The following is a 21,395-nucleotide window of genomic DNA, read 5'->3' as shown; positions in this document are numbered from 1 at the left end:
TTGTGTATTACGGAGCAAGTAATGGGAGCAGGGCCTGAGGCGTAGGACTTCAGCTGAATGGTTCCTTGGGTTCTGTGGGCACAGCACAGGAAAAAGGACTGACAGATGCCCTGCACTGTTGAGCTGGCATCCCTGTTACCCATGCCAGCAAGGTGCTGGGGTATTTGTTGTTTCCCATGTGGCTCCCACTTGCACACAGTGTTCGGAAGCGCCCGGTGCCATGGGTGATACTTCTATAGCTATTGACAGGAGCCTGGTGGCACTGGGCTGTCCCCACGCTCCAGAGACAGGACTGAGATGCCTGTCTCAGGTTTGTGTGGTGGCAGAGCCCAAGGAGGCACTCTCAGCATTACAAGGACTTCCTGCCTTGCTTCTCCGTTCTTCGGACTGTGCAGCAGCCCAGCTGTGGCCAATGCCCTCCTGTCACATTCCCATACCATACTGGACCCAAAGTTGCCCCTTCAGCCAGACCTGGCATCACACCCAGCCCAGTAGCTCATGCCTAGCTGGCAGTGGTTGCTAGCTCACTGGCTATTGTGGGGGACACCTGGCTAACACTTGGGTTGCCATACTCTTCACTGGCCCCCAGGTGCTCTACAGACTCCTTCCCCTCAGCTACCCTGTCCTGATCCTGAGGTCTGGCATTCCCAAGATAAGGAGCACGTGGGTGGCTGCTGTGTATGTGTCCCAAGCCTGTGGCCTTGCTCCTGCAGGTGAGAACTGTGAGGTGGACAGCCGTGCGGGGCGGTGTGTGCCCGGTGTGTGCCGCAATGGTGGCACCTGCACCAACAGCGCCGACGGCGGCTTCCGCTGCCAGTGCCCGGCCGGCGGCTTCGAGGCGCCCTTCTGCGAGGTGTCCACACGCTCCTTCCCACCACGGTCCTTCATCATGTTCCGGGGCCTGCGCCAGCGCTTCCACTTCACCCTCGCCCTCTCGTGAGTTCTCTCTTTCCTCCATTGCACACCCGCATCCTTGGCTCACCTGGCCCTGCTCTTGTGCTGGGCCGGTCCAGGAACTGCCTGGTGCTCTCCAGACCCGTGTGTTACTGGCTTTGCTTCCCCATGGGGCTCCTCTGGAGCTTTAGCCAAAGGGCTCTGAATCTGCACTGGCATCAGCTCATCCCTTCCTGCAGCGCCTCTGCCCTTTGCTGCTGCCAGCTCTCTGTCCCCATGCTCAGGTCTTAGTGTCCCTGTGCTGGGATGTTGGTGCATGCCATGGGAGAGAGGGGGTCTCCATGTGCTTCTTGCACACACCCTGCCCTCCTTCTTCCTACCCTGCCCCAGGTTCAGCACTGTAGAGCCCAGTGGCCTCCTGCTCTACAATGGACGTTTGAATGAGAGGCACGACTTCCTGGCAGTGGAGATCATCCAGGGGCAGGTCCAGCTGAAATACTCCACAGGTACTCTTGGCCCTGCCTGTTGTGGGATTTATGTTATGGGAGAGCTGTGAGAAGGCCTGTGCTGAGTGGGGAGAGGAGTGCTGCCCTGGGTGGAACCTGTGCTAAGGGAAGCAGGGTCAAGAAATGTTGGTGAGCTTCAGTGGACAGCACAGGAGATGAGTTGTGTGTATCAGGACTCTCCCTGGGCTTAGGCATGTGGTTTGACACCAAACCCTTCTGATGTCTCTGCTGCTGTTCTGTCTTGTTGAGTCACTCTGAGCTTTACAAACTTCAGCAGCACAGTGGGTTTGGTACCTTAGGAAGGGTGGGAAAGTCTGAAGGCTGTCTGGCTTCCCTCAGCCTGCCATCATCCCTGTCTCCTCAGGAGAGTCCAGCACGGTAGTGAGCCCTTACCTGCCGGGGGGTGTGAGTGATGGACAGTGGCACACGCTGCAGCTTCACTACTACAACAAGGTACGTGTGCCCCAGCTGCCCCCATCGCTCATGGCTCTCTCTCCCCGCGAGTGAGTGCTTCTAACTCTCCTGTTTCCTGGCTCTGTTCCATGGCAGGGGCTCTGGAGAGAAGGTAGGGGAGGTTTTTAGCCCTTAGTGATGGGTGCAATGGAGCAGACAGCTGGGTACAGGGACAGATTGACACTCAGAACCTCACTTGGAGGCTGCAGGAATGTGCTCCATGCAGTGTCCTTGCCCATGTCCCTCTCTGGGGCTGCTTGCTGGGCTTGGCCAGAGGTTTCCCTCCTGCACTGCTCGCACCTCCAGGAGCACAGCTGAACCTGGGCTGTGCTCAGGGCTTTCCTTGCTGTTGTATGAACCCTTGGGGGCTTGGGTCTGGTGCATGTGTGCTTTGACACCCTTCATTTGTTTTCAGCCCAAAGTCAGCACTCTGGGGGTGGTGCAGGGCCCCTCCAAGGACAAGGTGGCCATCTTGACAATAGATGAATGTGATGCTTCAGTGGCTCTGCAGTTTGGCAGTGAGATTGGAAACTACTCCTGTGCTGCAGAAGGTGTGCAGACCAGCTCGAAAAAGTGAGTTCCTTGGAACTGCTGTGGTGGGGCAAGGTGGTCCCCTGAGGAGCCAGGCCTTCCCATCCAGGACTTTGGCTGTGTGTGTCTGTCCCTGAGGATGTCTGCTGGGAGCTGGCTGGGCCAGTGTGAGGTCACTGTACCTCTTAAAGCCCTGGACTTCTGATCCTGCAGGTCCCTGGACCTCACAGGTCCCTTGCTCCTTGGAGGGGTCCCTAACCTGCCAGAAAACTTCCCCATCACTCACCGGGACTTTGTGGGATGCATGAGAGACCTCTTCATCGACAGCAAACGCATCGACCTGGCCTCCTACATTGCCAACAATGGAACTACTGCAGGTACCAGGACCTCTGCTCCTGCCAGCCCCTGCCCAGGGAATGGATTCTCCTTCTCCACAGCAGTAGTGCTGGGCTGTAACAGCATCACAGCACCACAGCTAGAGCTGTGCAAATTCTTATTGGAGAACAAGGCCCTCAGTTCCCCCTAAATGATCCAATGCCCACCACAGCTAATGTTCTGGGAATGTCCCCTGATCCAAGTGGAGAGCCTGTTGAGCTGGCTGACCTGGGAGATACTAGATCAGCAGTTCAGCTCTGCAGTATCTTTGTTCTGGCGTAAGGAGTACCAGCAGCCTTAACCCCCATCCCTGAGCAGGCAGAGTCTGTGTGGAGACACTGAGCAGCAGGGCTTGCCCCTCTGACAGCCAGGGAAAAGGCCAGAAAGCAGAGATGCCTTTCCCATCTGGGCTGGGGGAAGGTGGTGAACTGGCTGAGGCTGGTACAGGTGACTTTGATACCTCCAGGTTGTCATGCCAAGCACACGTTCTGCGACTCCAGCCCCTGCAAGAACGGTGGCACCTGCTCTGTCAGCTGGGGGACCTACTCCTGCCTCTGTCCTGTTGGCTTTGGGGGCAAAGACTGCCGCCATGGTGAGTGAGTGGGCACTGCTGGGCACAGGCAGGGTGGGTATGCGCAAGGCTGTGTTGGGGTTGCTGTGGAAACAGATCCATGTGCGATGGACTAACTCTGCTGTCCCTGCATCTAGTGCTCCCTGTGAAGTACCCTTTCCTTCTCCTCACCTCCACTTTCCTTTCCAGCCATGCACCATGCCCACTATTTTCAGGGCAACAGTGTCCTGACCTGGGACTTCAAGGCAGATGTGAAGATCTCGGTGCCGTGGTACCTGGGGCTGGCGTTTCGGACGCGCCAGCAGGATGGGGTGCTTCTGCAGGCCCATGCAGGCCAGTACACCACCCTGCTCTGCCAGGTATGGCCATGGCCCCAACCACAGCACCATGGCCCAGCCTCTGCTGCTCTCTGCCCTGGGAACATGGGGACCTTGTTCTCCCTGCTGGGTCCATTCCAAGCAGAGGGTAGTTGTGGGGAGAGGCATTTAGCAGGGATGGATTTCCCTCCTCGTGCTTTGATGGAGGGTGGGCTGGAAGCAGCCAGAGTTGATGAGGTCTTTGCTCACTGCTGGCATTGCTGTTCCCTTTCTGCAGCTGGCTGGGGGCCTGCTGTCCTTCATGGTGAGCAGGGGGTCAGGGCGCAGCACCAGCCTCCTCCTGGACCAGCTGCAGCTCAGTGATGGGAAATGGCACGACCTCCAGCTGGAGCTGCGGGACGTCCACAGCGGGCGAGACTCACGCTATGTCATCACCCTCACCCTGGACTTCGGGCTCTACCAGGTAGGTGCTGCCTAAGACCCTGACACCATGACAGGAATTGCAGGGGATGCTTGGCAAACACAGGTGCCTCTGCACCCTCTGAGAGGGCTGGGACAGGGCTGGTGCCCATTGCCTCATGTTACTCCCTTCTGCAGGACACAGTGGTTGTGGGAAATGAGCTGCATGGCCTGAAGGTGAAACACCTGCATGTGGGGGGAGTCCTAGGCTCTGGCGAGGTGCAGAATGGGCTGAGGGGCTGCATACAGGTGAGTCCATTGCTCTGAGCCTTCGCTTTTTGGTGCATCAGTTATGTGGAAAGTTGGAAAGACAAGTCTGGCAACTGCTGCCAGCATCCATCCTGCTGGTGTCACTCTCCCTCTGGGCATTCAAGGCTCTGAGGTGTCATGGGATATGTTAAATAGGGAGGATGGGAAGTGGCTGCTGCTGGGGGTTTGTGGAAGGCAGGAGAACTGCAGCCTCATGTGTCTGTCCTAACTTCACTGTGAGTTTGTCACCTGCACTGCAGGGTGTGCGACTGGGTGACAGCATCACCGGGATCGTGCTGCCCAAGCCTAACCATGCCCTGCGGGTGGAGGCTGGCTGCAGTGTACCAAGCCCCTGCGACTCCAACCCCTGCCCAGCCAACAGCATCTGCAAGGATGAGTGGCAGAGCTACTCCTGTGTCTGCCAGCCAGGTAGGAACTGCAGCACCCTCCCATTCCTCTGCTCTTCGTGCCTGCTTATCTTTTCCTCTCCCCTCTGTGACTGCTCTCCTGTCCAAGCCTTGGGCAAGTCACATCCCTGTCAGACACTCATCAATTTTTCTGGAGGGCAAAATTCCTCCTGAGCCCCCTGAATTCACTCCTTGGTACTCTGGCACCTCTCAGGGAGAAGGTATTTGCTTTACATGGTGGTCTCTGTCCACACCTCAGGGTACTACGGAGGGGACTGTGTGGATGTGTGTCATCTCAACCCCTGCAAGAACAAGTCGGTGTGTCGCCGCAAGCCAGGCTCACGCCTGGGCTACGTGTGCGAGTGCAGTGGGAACTTCTTTGGGCAGTACTGCGAGCACAGGTGAGATACAGGGCAGGACCGTGGCCTTCAGGCCTGGCTCCATGCTGGCCTCCCATCCTGGGTGTGTAACCAGGGACTTCTCAGTGCCACCATCCTCCTTGGAGCTGCTGAGCAGCTGGACTGGTAGCAGAACAAGGCCTGGGGAATTTGATTGTTGTAATATGAAGGCTGTTTCTCTCCCTAGGATAGACCAGCAGTGTCCAAAGGGCTGGTGGGGAAGCCCCACCTGTGGGCCCTGTAACTGTGATGTGAACAAGGGCTTTGACCCCGACTGCAACAAAACCAACGGGCAGTGCCACTGCAAGGTGAGGGGCAGCTGTGCCAATGGGGACATGGACCATGGCTTGCCTGAAACCCTGCTTGTTCTTGATGCTGTTCCTTGCCCCCCCACAAAGGCCTGGCAGTTGCCCGGGCCCAGCTTTATGTGCCGAATCTGGGCTGGATCCCTGCTCAGCTCCTCTGTACAGCCTTCCTGGCCCAGCATGGTGATTGATGGGGCAGTGGGGTGCTTGAAAATCAGGAAACCCTTGGCGTTCTCTGGCTCCAGGGTTCCCCAGCCAGCCTTGGCTGCTGTCCCCTTGGGCTCTCTGTGACTGTCCCCATCTCCTGCCAGGACTTCCACTACCGCCCCAGAGGCAGTGATACCTGCCTGCCCTGTGACTGCTACCCCGTGGGCTCCACCTCGCGCTCCTGTGACAGGGAGACTGGCCGGTGCCACTGCCGGCCCGGGGTCATTGGCCGCCAGTGCAACAGCTGTGACAGCCCTTTTGCCGAGGTGACGCCCAGTGGCTGCGAGGGTGAGTGTGGGCACAGGAGTGTGGGCAGCTGGTGCCAAGGGCTTGGTGTCAGTGACCTGGCCCTGTGACCAGTGTGTCTCCACAGTTCTCTATGACGGCTGCCCCAAAAGCCTGAAGGCAGGTGTGTGGTGGCCCCAGACCAAGTTTGGCTTCTCGGCTGCAGTGCTGTGTCCCAAAGGCTCCTTGGGTGAGTGGGGGATGTGATTGAGAGGGGAGGAGGCAGACTGGCTGTCTTGTAGCAGCCCTAGCAGCAATATCACTCTGTTCTTCCACTACCTCAGTCGCGTTCAGCTGGGCTGGAAGTTTGGGAGAAGGAAGTTGGAAGAGAAAATGCCGCAGCCTGGGGAAGAGCAGAGGGCATTGGCCATAGGACTGGGGTTGGATAAAAGCTATGGAGCATAAGACCCATCACCCAGCCTGGGGCTTTGCTGTTCCCTCAGTCTTGGTCCCCATCTTCTTCCTCTTTGGGCTCACCAGGCTTGAGGCTGAGGTCATGCCTGGCACAGCACCCTCAGTGCCTTGCTGTGGCTCCTCCAGCCCCATCCCCGTGTTCCCTGCAAGGGAAGCAAAGCTGTCCTCAGTGACAGAAAAGGTGTCAGCAGGGTGTCTGGGAGCATAGGGCAGTGCAAGCCCCAGGGGACAATACAAACCCTGTCCTTCCCCAGCCGTTCGCCCCCGGAGGAGGCAGGTTTGGCTCCTAACTGTTGTCGCTTCTCTCCCCGGTTCTCTCGCCCTCCGTGCACAGGCTTGAGGGGTGCAGGTAAGGTTGTTCCCATCTCCTTCCCCCTGTGCTGCAAGGGCTGCACCACATGGCTTTCCCTCCCTGCTCCCTGCCTGACACCCTGCACATCCCTGCGCTTTCCCCACTGCTTCTGGAGCTGCCAAGGGTTTTCCCGATGCTTTGCCTGGTCTCACCGCTCTTACACAGTGTTCCCTGCTCCCAGCTCACTAACCAGCACAAACCCAGCTGCAGGTGCATGCAGTCCTTGCCACCCTCTGTGCTGAGCCTGCACTGTTGGCTCTGGGCAGGTCTGAGCTCTGCTCCCTGGCTGGGATGGATGCTGGCTCTCCTGGATGGCACTCGCTTGCTTAGGCTGGGTGGGGAAGGAGCTGGTGGTGAACAGTGGGTGGTGAGGCCAGAGAGGAATGGCCATGGGATGGAAGAAGGGAAAGCTATTTGAGTGGGGGGTGGTGGGATGGGAGCAGGAACTGATGGGCAGGTACAGCACGAGGTCCTGTTCCTTCTACCTGGCTGGCAGGGGAAGGCACAGGGACCTGGGGGTCAGATTCTGCCCAGATCTGCAACTGAGTTAGTCTCTATTCTGTGTAAGGGGAATGCCATCAGTGTGGAGACTTCTTGTTTTTCCTGCTCCCTGCTGCAGTGGCACTGCTCCCTGTGCTTCTGCAGCTGGGGGAAGGGTGGCTGGGAGGACTGCCAGGAGCTGGAGGTGGTGGAAGGGGGTACGCTTGTCCCTGGGGCTTTTCTGAGCAGCAAGCAGAATCTGCTCTAAGCTTCCTCTCCATGCTCCCCTCTGCTACCCTCTCCCAGCCATGGGCATGTGGGTGGGCTCCTGTGCCCTGATGCTGTCCCCAGGAGGACCTGCTCCACAGTCCTGCTGGGTACACTGGGGTTGCTTAGTTTCTCGTGCTCGGTATGTTTGTGGTAACACAGCCCACCTGAGAACACTTTTCTCCATGCTGGCTTTAACAGTGTTTTTGGTGGTGGTCAACATCTCATCCCATTCAGTTTTGGAAATTCCTTTGCTGTACACAAGTGCTTGGGCTCCAGCCAGGGGCTGGAGGCTGATGCTGGGTACTGACCCCACACTGCTGGATCCTCCACACTGGGGTTCACCATTCACTTCTCCATCCCCCTAGACTGAAGGGGCTTATCTCAGGGGCTGGTTTTCCAGCCCAACAGCAGGGCTGTTGTACTCCTGGGGTGGCTTTGCCCTGTAGAGAGAGCAGGACCTCAGCAGGCATTGCAGGCTGTCAGCTGAGGGATGCCTAGAGCCTCTTGGGCTTCTGTAGCTTGAGATCAGATGTGCCTGAGGAGACAGTCATGTTCCCCTGGGTTTTTCCAGCCTGGGTCCTGCCAAGTCAGTCCTTTTTGCAATCCTGTGTATGCAGTCCTGGTGTGATGCAGCCCCAAAGCACACATAGGCACCCAACTCCTGGAGGGAGAGGATGGCAGCAGCTTGCTGAGGTATAACAAACCACGAGTAGAATGGGTTGCACTGGTGTAAGGCAGGACGATGGCCCTGGGATGTGACAGGCCCTCGCTTGTAAGTGCCACTCCTTGGGATTAGCTGGTGCAGAGGATCCCTGCAGGGCAGCCGTGTCTCCTGTGCTGAATTTCCAACAAGCCCTTCCTCCTTGTTTTAGGTGCAGCCATCAGACACTGTGATGAGGAGAAGGGCTGGCTGGAGCCAGATCTCTTCAACTGCACTTCACCTGCCTTCAAGGAGCTGTCCGTGCTGGTAATCCTCTCAGCTCTGCAGCCCTGACAGGGCAGGAGCCCTCTGAACAAGGGCTCACAGCCAGAATTCAAAGCACTCAGCTCTCCAAGGGTGCCAGGAGTACCAGAGGGCCTTGCCACAGTGCTCAGTGCCTTTCTCTTCATGCCTCCTTCCCCCAAATCCCTGCTGTGGAAGCAGTGGTCTGAGTTGAAGTTCATATGGCTTAATTTAATCTGTATCCCCCTCAGAAATTACTTGTGTCCTGCTAGAGTGTTTGAGGAGAAAATAAATAATCCTGAGCAGGGCTGAGTGGTTTGAAGCTGGTGGGATGTCTGCTCCATGAGACCTGTGTTGCCCCCCAATTTTGTCAGGGGCAAATTCCTTTGAAATATCCAGGCAAGTTATTCAACACTTACATGTCATGTAGGCTGAATTGAAACTGAAGTCAGGAGAGTTTCCAGGGAAGTATTGCCAGGGCCCTGTCCTTTCACCTCCTTGGTCTCTGTCATATATGGCACTGGTCTAGCCAGGCCAGTGCAGACCCTGGTGTGCTGGAGGCTGGTTATCTGCCAGATGTTCTCCCTGTTCTAGTCACCACCGCTGTGAGTGTCCATGGCATCTACCGTGGCTTCAAAAATAATATCTCTGTCCAGCAGGGCCTGCAGCATCCCAGTTTCCTGGTGGGGAACCTGCTGAATTGTTTAACCCTTTCTTCTCTCCCCACTGACAGCTAGAGGGCTTGGAGAGGAACAAGACTGAGCTCAACACAATTGAAGCCAAGAAGCTGGCACACCGGCTGAGGGCTGTGACAGACCACATGGAGCACTACTTTGGCAATGACGTGCACATTGCTTTCCGCCTGCTGTCCCGCCTCATGGCCTTCGAGAGCCAGCAGCGCGGCTTTGGCCTGACAGCTACGCAGGATGCCCACTTCAACGAGGTGAGTCCTTCCCCCACATTACAGTGGCTTCTGTTGTGCTTCTCTTAGCAGCCACCCTGTGTTTCTGAGGGGATTGAGGATGTGGTGGGACCCTGTGCACTGGGCTCCTCAGTCCACACTGGGCTCCTCAGTCCACACCTGCAGTGTGGGAAGCAAGACCTGTGTTGTCAGGGCAGGAGCAAAGAGTGGTTGAGGAAAGGCAGAGAGCTGGGTTTGCTCAGCCTGGGAAGGCAAAGGGAGGTCTTACTGCTGCTGGCAGTCCCTCATGGCAAGGCTGCAGGAAAGATGTCTCTGTAGGGCACTGGTTGATGAGAATTGAGGATGGGGGCCCACGACAGTAGAATGTACCTCTCGTCCCGGAGCCCTTGTGCAGAGAGCACTGTGCTGCAGTCTGGGGATGGTCAGGAGAGGCCCAAAGGCCGTGCTCACCCTCTGTCCTGACGTGTGTCCTGTTCAGAACCTGCTGCGAGCGGGCAGCTCTGTGCTGGCGCCTGAGAACCGGGAGCACTGGGCCATGCTGCCACACGGGGAGCACGGCAGCGCCAGCCTCATGGAGCAGCTGCGGGACTACTCGGGCACGTTGGCCAGCAACATGAAACTCACCTACCTCAACCCCGTGGGTGTCGTGACCCCCAACATCAGTGAGTAGGAGCTGGCTGGGGTGGTGCAGAGACACTCTTCCATCACACCTCATCCCTTCTCATCTCGCTGCATCTCAGGGAGTGTGCTGGTAATGTCCTTGATGCCTCTCTCAAACGTCAGGAGGCATTTGTGAGAGATGTTCTGGTCCCATCCCTGCCTGGATTAGCTGACCTCCAAGAGCTAGCAGAGCCAGGAGCGTGCTGCCTGCTCCCAGTTACTTTCCAGTCTCTAGTGAAAAAGCAGCTGGCCTTGGTGGCAGGAGTAGTCTGCACTATGGCAGAGCAATGTTCTAGGCTGGGAAGGAGCACTGTGGATAATGAGATTTTGTGTCATGCCCAAATAGGGGTCATGATCCCAGCCCAACCTGTGGCTGGTCTGATCCCTTTGCCAGGGATTTGAATCCTGGGGTGCCCTGGAGCACAGTTGCTGTCCAGGTGTCCATCCTAGAGCTGACTTTCTCTGCCTTGCTCCTCTGCAGTGCTGAGCATCGATCGCATGGAGAACCACTCCCACATCCGCCGGCGCTACCCTCGCTACCACAGCAGCCTCTTCCGGGGCCAGCCCGCCTGGGACCCCCACACCCACGTTGTGCTGCCCCTGTCAGTGCTGAGCCCTCTAAAAGCTGAAGGTGAGCATGTGAGCATCACTCAAGAAACAACATGGGTGGGTATAGCTGGCTATTATGGAGAATCATAAAAAGGTTTGGGTTGGAATGAACCTTTGGAAACCATTTAGTTTGCATATATCCTACTAAAACATGGCTCTGTCAGAGGTCCCAGAGCCAACCCTGAGAGCCTGAGCTTTACATTTCACCACATCCAAAGGCTCCTGATGACCTTGCAAATTGTTTTCAGAGCAGCATGCGCTTGCATGTGTGTGTTTGTGTTTGTGTGTGTGTGTATGAGTTCGAGCTCACCACCCCATTGTGTGCCCCAGCTGTCCCCACAGCAGTGCCCACGCTGGCTGGGGGTGAAGGGAACTACACTGTGGAGAGCTCCTCACCGAGGCAGGCACTGCAGGAGCCCGAGCCTGCTCTGACTGTGGTCATCCTCATCATGTACCGCACCCTTGGGGGGCTGCTGCCTGCACGCTACCAAGTGGATCGCCGCAGTGTCAGGTACATCCTCCTCCCCTTTGTCCCCTTTACCCCCACAAGCACCAGTGGAGAGGGGCTGGCTGGACTCTGTTCTGTTCCTCTGGCAGTTGCCAAGTCTGTCTGCAATGGCCAGGGTTTGATTCCCAGCCTTGGTGCTGCTCTGTGCCTCATTTCCCAGCCTCCAGACGTAAACTGGGCAGAGTTCTTCCTTCTGAGACGTCAGCAGAATACCTGAGAAGTCTGTGGGGGTCTGCAGCTGCCACACACAGTGATAGTGATGGTAATGCTCTATTGCTCCTTGCAGGCTCCCCAAGAATCCTGTGATGAACTCCCCCATTGTGAGTGTGTCTGTGTTCAGCAATCACACATTTCTACAAGGACCCCTGGACACCCCTCTTGTGCTGGAATTTTACCTGCTGGAGACAGCCAACAGGAGCAAACCTCTCTGTGTCCAGTGGAACCACTCCAACCCGTGAGTTGAGCATGACTGGGCCAGTCTCTTTGAGCTGCTTCCCCACACCTCCTCATTCCCCAAGTTTCCCTGAGCAAATATCCACCCACACTCATGGGATTTGTTTCTTTGTGAGGGCACAGTAGGGTCATAAAATTATTTCATTTGGAAAAGACCTTTAAAATCATTGAGTTCAACCATTAACCCAGCACTGCCAAGTCCACCACTGACCCATTTCCCTCAGTGACACATCCGCACTCTGGCTCCAGTATTTCAGCTTTAGGAGTGCAGTTGTATCTGCTGGCAGAAGAACCTTGTGAGTCACCCCCTCTTCTCTGTGGTTCCTGCCCCCCACACACATTTGTGTGTCTTCTCTCCTAAGTGCACTCTGCTTTTTGGTGGCTGCAGGACCAACCCCTCTGGCTTCTGGACAGCCAGGGACTGCGAGCTCGTGTACCGAAACACCACCCATGTCCACTGCCAGTGTTCCCAGTTTGGCACCTTTGGGGTTTTGATGGACAGCTCACACCGAGAGGTAACCTCAGCCTCTGGGGCTGTGGGTGGTGGTGGGGACTGTTAGCAGCTGGGTCCCAGTACAGTCAGAAAATGTCCTGGGCACAGGTAGAAAATTCCTTGTGGGACACAAATACAGTTTGAGAGTTCTGCAAGCTTCCTGTGTTTGCCCCTAACACTACAATTTGCCTTTGGTTCTCTGCTGCTTCAGCAACTGGAAGGTGATCTGGAGACATTGGCAATTGTCACCTATTCCTTGGTGTCTCTCTCCTTGGTGTCTCTGCTGCTGACCTTCTCCTTTCTGACCTGCCTCAAAGGCCTCAAGTCCAACACACGTGGCATCCACTCCAACATATCAGTCACCCTCTTCTTCTCTGAGCTGCTCTTTCTCCTGGGTATCAACCGCACTGAGAACCAGGTCTGTGGGCTTGAACAAGCTCACCCATGGGTGTGAGGGTGAGGTGTGGATAAATGCCATTAGTGTTGGCACGGTGGGACCATCTCTAAGTCACTTTTGTCTCCTCAGTTTCTCTGCACTGTGATTGCCATCCTCCTCCACTGCTTCTTCCTCTCCACCTTTGCCTGGCTCTTCGTCCAGGGCCTGCACATCTACCGCATGCAGACCGAAGCCCGCAACGTCAACTTTGGGGCCATGCGCTTCTACTACGCCATCGGCTGGGGAGTGCCTGCCATCATCACTGGTAAGAGCTGCCTCTGCTACAGCCATGCCCAAAACAGCCAGGCTGCTTCTCAGAAATCTCCTGACCACCTCGTGTTGCCCAGCTCAACCTCAGTGGAGGGCTGAGGGTGGGCTTGCCATGGTGAGCAGTGCTGTGGTGGTCAGGGGACCACCTATCAAGGGATATCATCTTGCCTCCTAAGGAGAAGGAATTTCTCAGCACATGTCCTCAGGTCTTCTAGTTAACTCTTGGTTTCCCATGCCTGCATGCTTGGGTGACCTGTTGCTGGCAGTGAATGCCTCCTGGACTTGGCTGTGTCAGGGACACTTGAGGAGAAAGAAATAAAGTCCCTGTTGCTGAGTCTCACAGTCCTGACTCCTTCCCCCTGTGGTAGGGAAGCCTATGCACAGGGCAAGGAGCAGAGAGAAAGCCCCTTCATGCTGACAGTGCTGGCATGGAATTGACACGGTTTTGACAAGTCCAAGGCTGCTGGGTCTGGACCTGACCTCTCCCTTCCTCCTGCAGGGCTGGCTGTTGGCCTCGATCCTGAGGGCTATGGGAACCCCGACTTCTGCTGGATTTCCATTCATGATAAGCTGGTTTGGAGCTTTGCAGGCCCCATTACTGTCGTCATTGTGGTAAAACCCTGTCCTGTTTCACAACCCTCTCCTGCCTCCCTTCTCTGCACCATGGGCACTCACCCCTCCTTGGCTGCCCACTGCCTGTCCCATTTTCTGTGTCCCTCTCCCTCAGTTAGAGGCCCTCTTTTTGTCCCTCCTCACTCTAGACAAACCTGGGGGAGGCCACAGCTTGGGCATGAAGGGGAAAGGAGGGGATGTTTGCAGGGCCTGGCAAACCTGGAGTCTGCACTGGGGAGGTCAGGTCAGAGGCACCCCTTGGCACAGCTTCTAATCAGTGCCAACACTTTCAGATGAATGGGGTCATGTTCCTGCTTGTGGCCAAGATGTCCTGTTCCCCAGGCCAAAAGGAGACCAAGAAGAAATCGGTTCTGTGAGTATTAGTGGTCAAACTCCCAGCAGAGCTCTGGCAACTAGTGGTTTCTAGCATTTTCAGTGACCATCTTCCTCCTTCTACCATCACAGAGGGCCCTTCCGTGCATCAGTGTCAGCCTTGCAGCCACTCTCCTCTCCCACACCTGCCAGCCACATTAACCCTTCCTAAACTTTATCTTTTCTTGTTCCTACATCCCCATCTCCACACTGACCTCCCATTGGTCCTCTTTCACCACCTGCCCTCACAGCCACCTCTTGTGCCTGCTTGGATTCAGCACTCAGCCCTTGTCAGCTATAAGCACCTGCTTCTTCCTCTTCTACATGCTTCTGAGACCTTTCCCCACTGCCTCCTGAGCCAACCCTGGAGCATGGCTGAGCTCTCTGTGCCTCGAAATGACCTGTGTCATTTGGGCCCCTGTGTTTGCCATGTGTGATCCAGAAGGGAAGGCCTGGGAGTCAGGGGGAGTTGGGCCACTGTGCAGGGGTGTGCCTGCAGTGCTGGGCTCTGCAGGAGCTTTCCCCTCTGGATCTCTGTGAGCACTAGACTGTAGATTAACAGTATGCACTAACCTCTCGGTGTGTGTCTGTGTCCCTGTCTGTCTCTCTCTCTCCAGCATGACGTTACGGAGCTCCTTTGTTCTGCTTCTAGTTATTAGCACTACCTGGCTCTTTGGCCTCTTGGCTGTCAACAACAGTGTCCTGGCTTTCCACTACTTCTACACTGTCCTCTGCAGCCTCCAGGTAACTGCCTGGCCTCTGCTGGGGAGGGCACGGGTCAGCCCAGGAGAGCGTCCCTGTGGTCCCCACAGCCATCAGTGGAGAGTGGGTGCCCTGTGCTGAGCTCCCAACATCTCACTGAGCTCCTTGTCCCTTCTGCTGTCGCCTCTGTGGCAACTGAGTGACTCCTGCCACTCCTTGCTGCACTGCCTGTGATGAGCAGTCACACGGAGCAGGAGGTGGCTGCAAGGCATTTGGTTCAGAGGTAACATCCAAGGGATAGCAGGTACCATCTGGAGGGAAGGCAACTCCATGTCTTGAGAGGGCAGAGTAAGAGAATGCGATGGAGGTGTTAGACACCCAAAATATGATCCATGGCAGCACTCTGCCAACCTTCTCCCACCACTGGGGCTGATGTTGCTACAGGGGACCCTGCCATTTGCTCCTTGGCCACTGCCAGACAGGTGGACACCCCACCCATTCCTCCTTCATCCATGACCACTGTGGGTGTTAGCTCTTACTGGTATTGGGGGGTTTTTGGTGCATCCCAGTCTGGTGGCCACACTGGACTCTGGACAAGCCAGGGACTGTCCCACTGCTGGCACTGTGGGCAAGCAGGTCAGCTGGCAGTTAAGGACTGTCTCTCATGGCATCTCTCCCCGCAGGGCCTGGCAGTGCTGGTCCTGTTCTGTGTACTGAATGAGGAGGTGTGGGAGGCATGGAAGCTGGCTTGCCTCAGCAAGAAGGGGCAGAGTGAGGAGACCACGAGAAGCACTCAGGTGGGCGAGAGCAGAGCAGCCCAGGGTGCTGGGCTCCAGCTGCATGTCTGGGGCAGGAGCTGACAGGGATAGCCCCATTTTCCCTGGGCTGCCATGGCAACTCCTTAACAAGGCACATGCCCTCTCCATCCTCCCCAGGGCCCCAATGCCTACAACAACACTGCACTGTTTGAGGAGAGCGGGCTCATCCGCATCACCCTGGGGGCCTCCACGGTGTCCTCGGTGAGCAGCGTGCGCTCTGCCTGCACCCACTCCAGCCAGCGAGCTTACCTCAGGTAGGGAGCAGCCAGGCTTCTGGGGGCCAGCAGCCACAGGCTCCTGCCACTGTGACAGTTTGAGCCTCCTCTCTTTCAGAGACAACATGGCAGCACGTCAGGGCTCAACCCTGGATCACAGCCTGTTGGCTCACGCCGGCCCCACGGACATCGACATGGCGATGTTCCACCGTGATGCTGGGGGAGGTAAGCCTCAGCCCTATTCCTGGGTTTGGAAAGTTCTTCCTGGTGCAGGCTCTGGCTGTATGGTTACATCTTCACCCCATGTTCAGCTATGACTTCCAAACACATGGTGGATAGGAGGGAGAGGCAGCCATTGTCATTTAGCACAGCCTCCTCCTGGACAGATGGCAAAGGGCATAGCCAGTTTCCAAGGGGATAGAAGTGGGGGAGGCAACAGAGGGAGCATTGATGTTTTGTGGGATCTCCGGGGACATTGGGCTCTCCAGTACAGCACAGACATTTGACTCACTGGAGCTAGACCAGCTGGGGCTGGGGTGTGGGACAGGCAGGCAGAGGGTAAGGGACATGGGTTTACTTAGCCTGGAAGAGGAGGCAGAGGGGATCTTAGGGCTATTTGCAGCTTCCTGACAGGAAGGTGCAACGAGATGGAGCTGGGCTCCTCTCACAGGTACCTGGGGATAGGGCCAGGGGAGCTGGCACAGGCTGCTGCTGAGGGAGGGGAAACAAAGGGTAAGGCACTCACGAGCTGGTCAGCCTGGGGTGGTTCTACCTTCCTGGTGCTGTCAGCAGGAACTTCTGCTACCTTCATTCCAAATATCTCCCTGACACACCATGTTCCTACAGACCAGGACTCAGACTCAGATAGTGACCTGTCTCTGGATGAGGAGCGCAGCCTCTCCATCCCGTCCTCAGAGAGTGAGGAGAACGTGCGCCTGCGGGGCCGCTTCCAGCGCCAGCTCAAGCGGGCAGCACACAGCGAGCGCCTCCTCACTAATCCTGCCAACACCACTCCCAAAGGCAAGTCCCATGTTCTGGCAGGGAAGACAATGAGCTCAATGACCTCAATGTCTTCTGATGTGTCAATTGCTGCTCATGGAAATCTTCTCTCCCTCTTCTCTGGTTTGCTGTGTCCTTCATCAGATGTGGATGGCAATGACCTCATGTCATATTGGCCAGCTCTGGGCGAGTGTGAGGTTCACCCCTGCTCCCTGCAGAAGTGGGGCTCTGAGCGGAAGCTGGGATTTGACGTCAATAAGGATGCAGCCAACAATAATCAGCCAGATCTGGCTTTGACCAGTGGGGATGAGAACTCCCTCACCCAGACCCAACGGCAGAGAAAAGGTAACAATCTGGAGCAAGCAGGCAAGGGTGGCCTTGCCTGTCTCAGGTTGACATGGCACTGAAAGCTCAGCATCAGATCTGTGTGGCCGTGCCCTTGGGGTGGCGTGGCTAATCTCTCTGGTTTTCCTGCTCTTCTTGCTGTTGTGCAAATATTTGACTTCTCTTTCTGTCCGGTGCAGGGATTTTGAAGAACCGCCTCCAGTACCCTCCAACTCTCCAGGGCTTGCCATCCGTTGGCAGGATGACCAATGAGCTGACGTGGTACAAGACATCCACACTGGGTCACAGGGCTGTTCCTGCTGCCTCCTATGGCAGGATCTACTCTGGGGCTGGCAGTCTGTCGCAGCCAGCCAGCCGGTACTCGTCCCGGGAGCAGCTTGACATGCTGATGAGGAGACAGATGTCCCGGGAGCAGCTGAGCAGGCACAACTCAGGAGAGTGCTTGGAAACTGTGCCCAGTCTGCATGGGTCCAGAGAGGAGCTGGACACTATCCCCAGCAGGCATGGATCTACTGAACACCTGGACAGTATCCCAAGCAGACATGCATCTAGGGAAAACTTGGATCTACTCACTACTAGGCCCAGTCAGAGAGATCACGGGAACACGCTGCCCCGGAGGCAGGGCTCCAGAGACTGCCTTGACACGTTACCCTGCAGATTTGGGTCAAGAGAGCAGCTAGACTGTGGGCCAGTGAGAGAAGTCTCTAGAGAGTGGCTAAACACATTGCCAAGTAGGCAAGTATCCAGAGACCGAATAGACGTGTTGCCAAGTCGGGATACTTCTCGAGAGCAATTGGATTTGCTTTCTAGAAAACAGCCTTCAAGGGACCTGCTAGCATCAGCTAGACAAGCTTCAAGGGAGCAGCTGGACTTTTTGTCCAGAAGATCTAATTCCAGAGAGCCACTAGACACAGTGCCTAGCAGGCAGCCCTCGCAGGACAACCTGGGGAGTCTCTCTCGGAGGCAGCTGTCTAGGGAAAGCCTAGAACCGCTGTCAAGGAGACAGCCTTCTAGGGAGAACCTGGAGGCCATTCCTAGCCAACATCCTTCCACTGAACAGTTAGATATCCTTTCTTCCATCCTTGCTTCTTTTAACTCCTCCATCCTGTCCTCGGTGCAATCTTCCAGCACGCCTTCAGGCCCCCAGACCACCGCCACCCCCTCTGCCATGCAGACCTCAACGCCCTCTGCAGTGTGTCCCTCAACACCTCACTCTGCCACCTCCCACAGCATTTCAGAGCTGTCACCAGACTCAGAGTAAGTGTGTTCCTTCCTTCCTCTGCCTTGTCTTGTTCAGCTGATCTTGTGCATTTTCCACCTGCCTGGATTCTTCCCAAAGGGGTTTAGTTTGGAGGGAGAGGGCTGTGTAAGGGTGAGCTCCCTGGGTGAGTGGCAGCTGTCTCCTGGTCCTGAATAGTGACTGGGAGAAGCCTCAGGTGTGACATCTCCAGATGCTTGTAGTGCAGCCCAAGCAGAAGCCTTTGTGTATGTGAGTCTGTCCTCTCTGCCCAGGAGATGATGGCCCTTGCTTGTGGCCTGTGGGTACTGAAGGACGATGCTCTGTGCAGCTAGGCTGGCCTCCTGGCTGATCCCTTGGTCAGTGCTGGCTCCAAGTCCCAATGGATGTGTGCAAGGGCCAGGCTGGCTGGAAAGGAGGGAGTCCAAGCCCTAGGGAAGCCCTGCCATCCCCAGCCACGTTTCTCCCCAGGCACCCTGTTCCAGTATGTCACTTCTTTCCCTCTAGCTCTGCTCCCTGCTAGTACTGCTCCCAGTCCACCCCACCCCATCCCTCCTTCCCTCTGCCCTAATCTCAGGGACTCAGAGGCATTTCCTGCCCTGAGACAGGAGAGGTTTTCTGCCCTGTCCCCATCTGGCATAGTGGGGAAAGGATGCTGGAGCCCAGGAGAGATGCCATGGCTTAACACTGTTTTTCTTTCCTCTGAGAAGAATGAGAAACGATGGCCATTCCTGAGGGGCTGAAACTGTTCCCAAGAGAGATGGAAGAAGCAGGGCCCTTCGCCAGGCACTGCCAGCTGAGGTTTGGTATCCCCATGGAGCAGGGGCCAGAACTGATGGATGTCAAAGGCCCAGAACCAACCCTGCTTTCCCCTGCCCTGTGGGCTAAGGGGCCAGCAGCCCACGCCACGCACTGCCAGGAGCCTCCAGGCTCCCAGCTGCCACCATGCTCTCCGTCACCTGTCTGGTGTGATGGGTAGTACTGGGCGAGGGTGGCATCTCCGATCCCCTGGGACCAAGCTCTTTCTCTGCGAGCTGTTTGTGTGTGGGGTGTGCCTGTGTGTGTGTGAAGGGTGGGCAGTGGCAGGGGGACAGAAATGGAGCCTACAATATAGGGGCAGGGAGGGTTTTCTATCCTTTTGTATCTTTGTAATCAGAGAGATGAGAAATTTCTATGGTTATTTTTACGGATGGTCTGTTCCCAGGACCTGGAGCATTTGTTTCACCAACAGCCCCTTGCCAGTTTGCCTGGGGCTATTAGAACCACAATCCCAGTGGACTGGAGAAACAGTGCCAGGCAGTCCTTAAGGCTTTGCTGGCACTACTTTGTTCCATCCCACTGCAGGGCAGCTGGCCCAGTTACCCCCCACCCTCCCACTGTGCAGCTCCAAAAATCTCTTCCTGCCTGGTGTCCCTCAGCCCCCTGCAGGCAGGCCTCCCTCTGCCCTGCTGTGGGACCACCCCTGGGGGCTGCCCCTGTCTGTGAGCTGGGGCTGTGTGCCAGCGAGAGCATGTGTGAATGGGGCAGCAAATTCGGGACTAGGAACCTGCTGGGAAGGGGACAAGCTCTGCTGTGCAGTCCTGTCCTCTGCCAGGATGGTCCCACTCTCGTCAGTGCTGGTTTCCTCGGCTCGGCAAGTGAGCACTGTGTTTTTACCCACTGGGTGTTGTGCTCTTTAACTTGCATGTTACAGAACAAACCTCTGTTGGTTTGTGGATCTGGTAAAGGAGCTGGATGACCCTTGCCCTGCTTAGCAGCAGGCTTGGCTTTCCAGAGCCAGTCCTCACTCTGCAAAGGACTAACGTCCACAGGAGCATGATGTGGCTCCAGTTTCAGGGTCCAGCATTGCCCACAGAAATTGTATCTAGCTGGTTCCCTGGGGGCTCTGTGTATACCTGCTCTCCCCTCAGTAGCAGAGGACCCCAGCTCAGAGTGACCTGAATTTTGGGAGATGGAGATAAACAGCACTTTGCCCTCTCTGGAAATTCAGGCTACCCAGATGGTGTCTCTGCTCAGCCTGGGGCCTGACCCCTGGCTGTGCTGTGAGTTGGCACTCCTCTGTGCCTGCCTCAGCCTCAGACCAGGGCATTCAGCTCAGTGGGGCCAGCATGTTCCCTTTCACCCCCATGGTGCTCTCGGGCTGCGTGACCATGTGCTCTTTGCTGCCTTACTCCCACACTGCCGTGGCATTGTACTGTAGCCCAGCCTGACTTGTATACAGGTGCTGCCATCCTCATGCCTCTAGGGAGGCCAAGGCCTCTCAGCTGCCTCCCCGAGTCAGTGGGGAGAGTATGGAGGAAACAGAAGGGCTGGTGACTGGGGGTGCCCTGGGTCCCCAGCACAGCCCTGATGAGGCAGGCTCACTGTCATCCTTTTCCCAGGGATGAGGAGAGAAAGGCCTGCTGACATGTTTACATGCCATTTGGGACCAGTGTGCAGAGGGAAAGCCTGTTGGCCCCACATGCTGGGGACAGCCAGGCACCTCCATGCTGCCCATCTTTGCCTTTGGAAACAAGCTCGTTTACAAGTTTCTCTCCGGCTGTGCAGTGCCAGCACCAGAGTCCTGGGATCCTGTCCCTGCTGCGCTGTAGGGCCCATGTTTCTGCCAAGTTGGGCACAGGGCTCTTTATTATGCTGCTGCCAAATGGAGAGCAAGTGTCAAGTGCCAAAAAGAAGAGAGCAGCAGAGCTGGTGGCCATCCCTGCAGAGCTGGTGGCCATCCCTGCAGAGCTGGGCCAGCGGAGAAGCAGGAATCCGCTTCTTGCAGACCAGTCTGCAGCTTGGTCCCTGATTGTAGTGCTGTTACCTGGGCTCTGGGGAGCATCCTCCTTGAGTTTGGACTTTTTCCTTTGGGGGATTTGGTCAAGGTTTTTTTTCCTCTCTGTCTCCTGATTCTGTTGGCAGGGAGTGGGGAGATGCCTACAACCCCCCTTTTGGCTGTGTAAAAGTGTACCATGGAAGCGCCAGATTTGGAAATAAAAGTCTATAAAATGGTGCTGGCCTCTGTGCAGTCTCTGCTGGGGATCCGTGGTGGAGGCTATGGATGCAGCACCTGGGCTCAAGGTGATGTTGGGAGGGGGCTTGGGCAGGAGCTCACAGCTGGTTCCTAGGCTGCCTGGGAGTTGCTGTGACCTGGGGCAAGGTGATCAGGGGATGGGGACTTCAGGTGAAGTGATTGAACTGGGCTGTGTCCAGGCTGGTTCACCCAGAGATGGGATTGGCTGTGGTGGTGTACAGTGGCTGCAGGCCTGGCTGGCAGGGCTGCAATGCCACAGTGGCTGTGGTGAGCTATGGGACTTGTGTCTGGCAGCTGCCACCATCCCCAGCC

General features: G+C 56.4%; 1 protein-coding gene across 1 annotated transcript in view; it reads left to right on the top strand.

The window, feature by feature from the left end:
- Positions 1–21,063, top strand: part of CELSR3 (cadherin EGF LAG seven-pass G-type receptor 3) — a 30,506-nt gene extending 9,443 nt beyond the window's left edge. The window contains exons 3-35 of the mRNA XM_033071371.1: positions 714–936; positions 1,285–1,400; positions 1,765–1,853; positions 2,269–2,426; positions 2,598–2,761; positions 3,226–3,351; positions 3,520–3,689; positions 3,925–4,110; positions 4,245–4,355; positions 4,616–4,784; positions 5,022–5,163; positions 5,348–5,468; positions 5,777–5,960; positions 6,046–6,147; positions 8,346–8,440; positions 9,150–9,359; positions 9,817–10,000; positions 10,480–10,629; positions 10,938–11,118; positions 11,402–11,569; positions 11,957–12,083; positions 12,273–12,479; positions 12,588–12,762; positions 13,267–13,379; positions 13,673–13,752; positions 14,369–14,495; positions 15,137–15,250; positions 15,389–15,525; positions 15,605–15,711; positions 16,333–16,506; positions 16,630–16,830; positions 17,010–18,087; positions 18,778–21,063. Coding sequence (XP_032927262.1) covers positions 714–936; positions 1,285–1,400; positions 1,765–1,853; positions 2,269–2,426; positions 2,598–2,761; positions 3,226–3,351; positions 3,520–3,689; positions 3,925–4,110; positions 4,245–4,355; positions 4,616–4,784; positions 5,022–5,163; positions 5,348–5,468; positions 5,777–5,960; positions 6,046–6,147; positions 8,346–8,440; positions 9,150–9,359; positions 9,817–10,000; positions 10,480–10,629; positions 10,938–11,118; positions 11,402–11,569; positions 11,957–12,083; positions 12,273–12,479; positions 12,588–12,762; positions 13,267–13,379; positions 13,673–13,752; positions 14,369–14,495; positions 15,137–15,250; positions 15,389–15,525; positions 15,605–15,711; positions 16,333–16,506; positions 16,630–16,830; positions 17,010–18,087; positions 18,778–18,802 — 5,714 coding nt within the window. The 3' untranslated portion in view covers positions 18,803–21,063. The remainder of the gene's footprint in view (positions 1–713; positions 937–1,284; positions 1,401–1,764; positions 1,854–2,268; positions 2,427–2,597; positions 2,762–3,225; positions 3,352–3,519; positions 3,690–3,924; positions 4,111–4,244; positions 4,356–4,615; positions 4,785–5,021; positions 5,164–5,347; positions 5,469–5,776; positions 5,961–6,045; positions 6,148–8,345; positions 8,441–9,149; positions 9,360–9,816; positions 10,001–10,479; positions 10,630–10,937; positions 11,119–11,401; positions 11,570–11,956; positions 12,084–12,272; positions 12,480–12,587; positions 12,763–13,266; positions 13,380–13,672; positions 13,753–14,368; positions 14,496–15,136; positions 15,251–15,388; positions 15,526–15,604; positions 15,712–16,332; positions 16,507–16,629; positions 16,831–17,009; positions 18,088–18,777) is intronic.
- Positions 21,064–21,395: the final 332 nt, after the last annotated feature.

Source organism: Catharus ustulatus, chromosome 13 (genome assembly GCF_009819885.2).
Source record: "Catharus ustulatus isolate bCatUst1 chromosome 13, bCatUst1.pri.v2, whole genome shotgun sequence".
Taxonomy (NCBI): Eukaryota; Metazoa; Chordata; class Aves; order Passeriformes; family Turdidae; genus Catharus; species Catharus ustulatus.
This window is presented reverse-complemented; position numbering and strand designations above follow the sequence as displayed.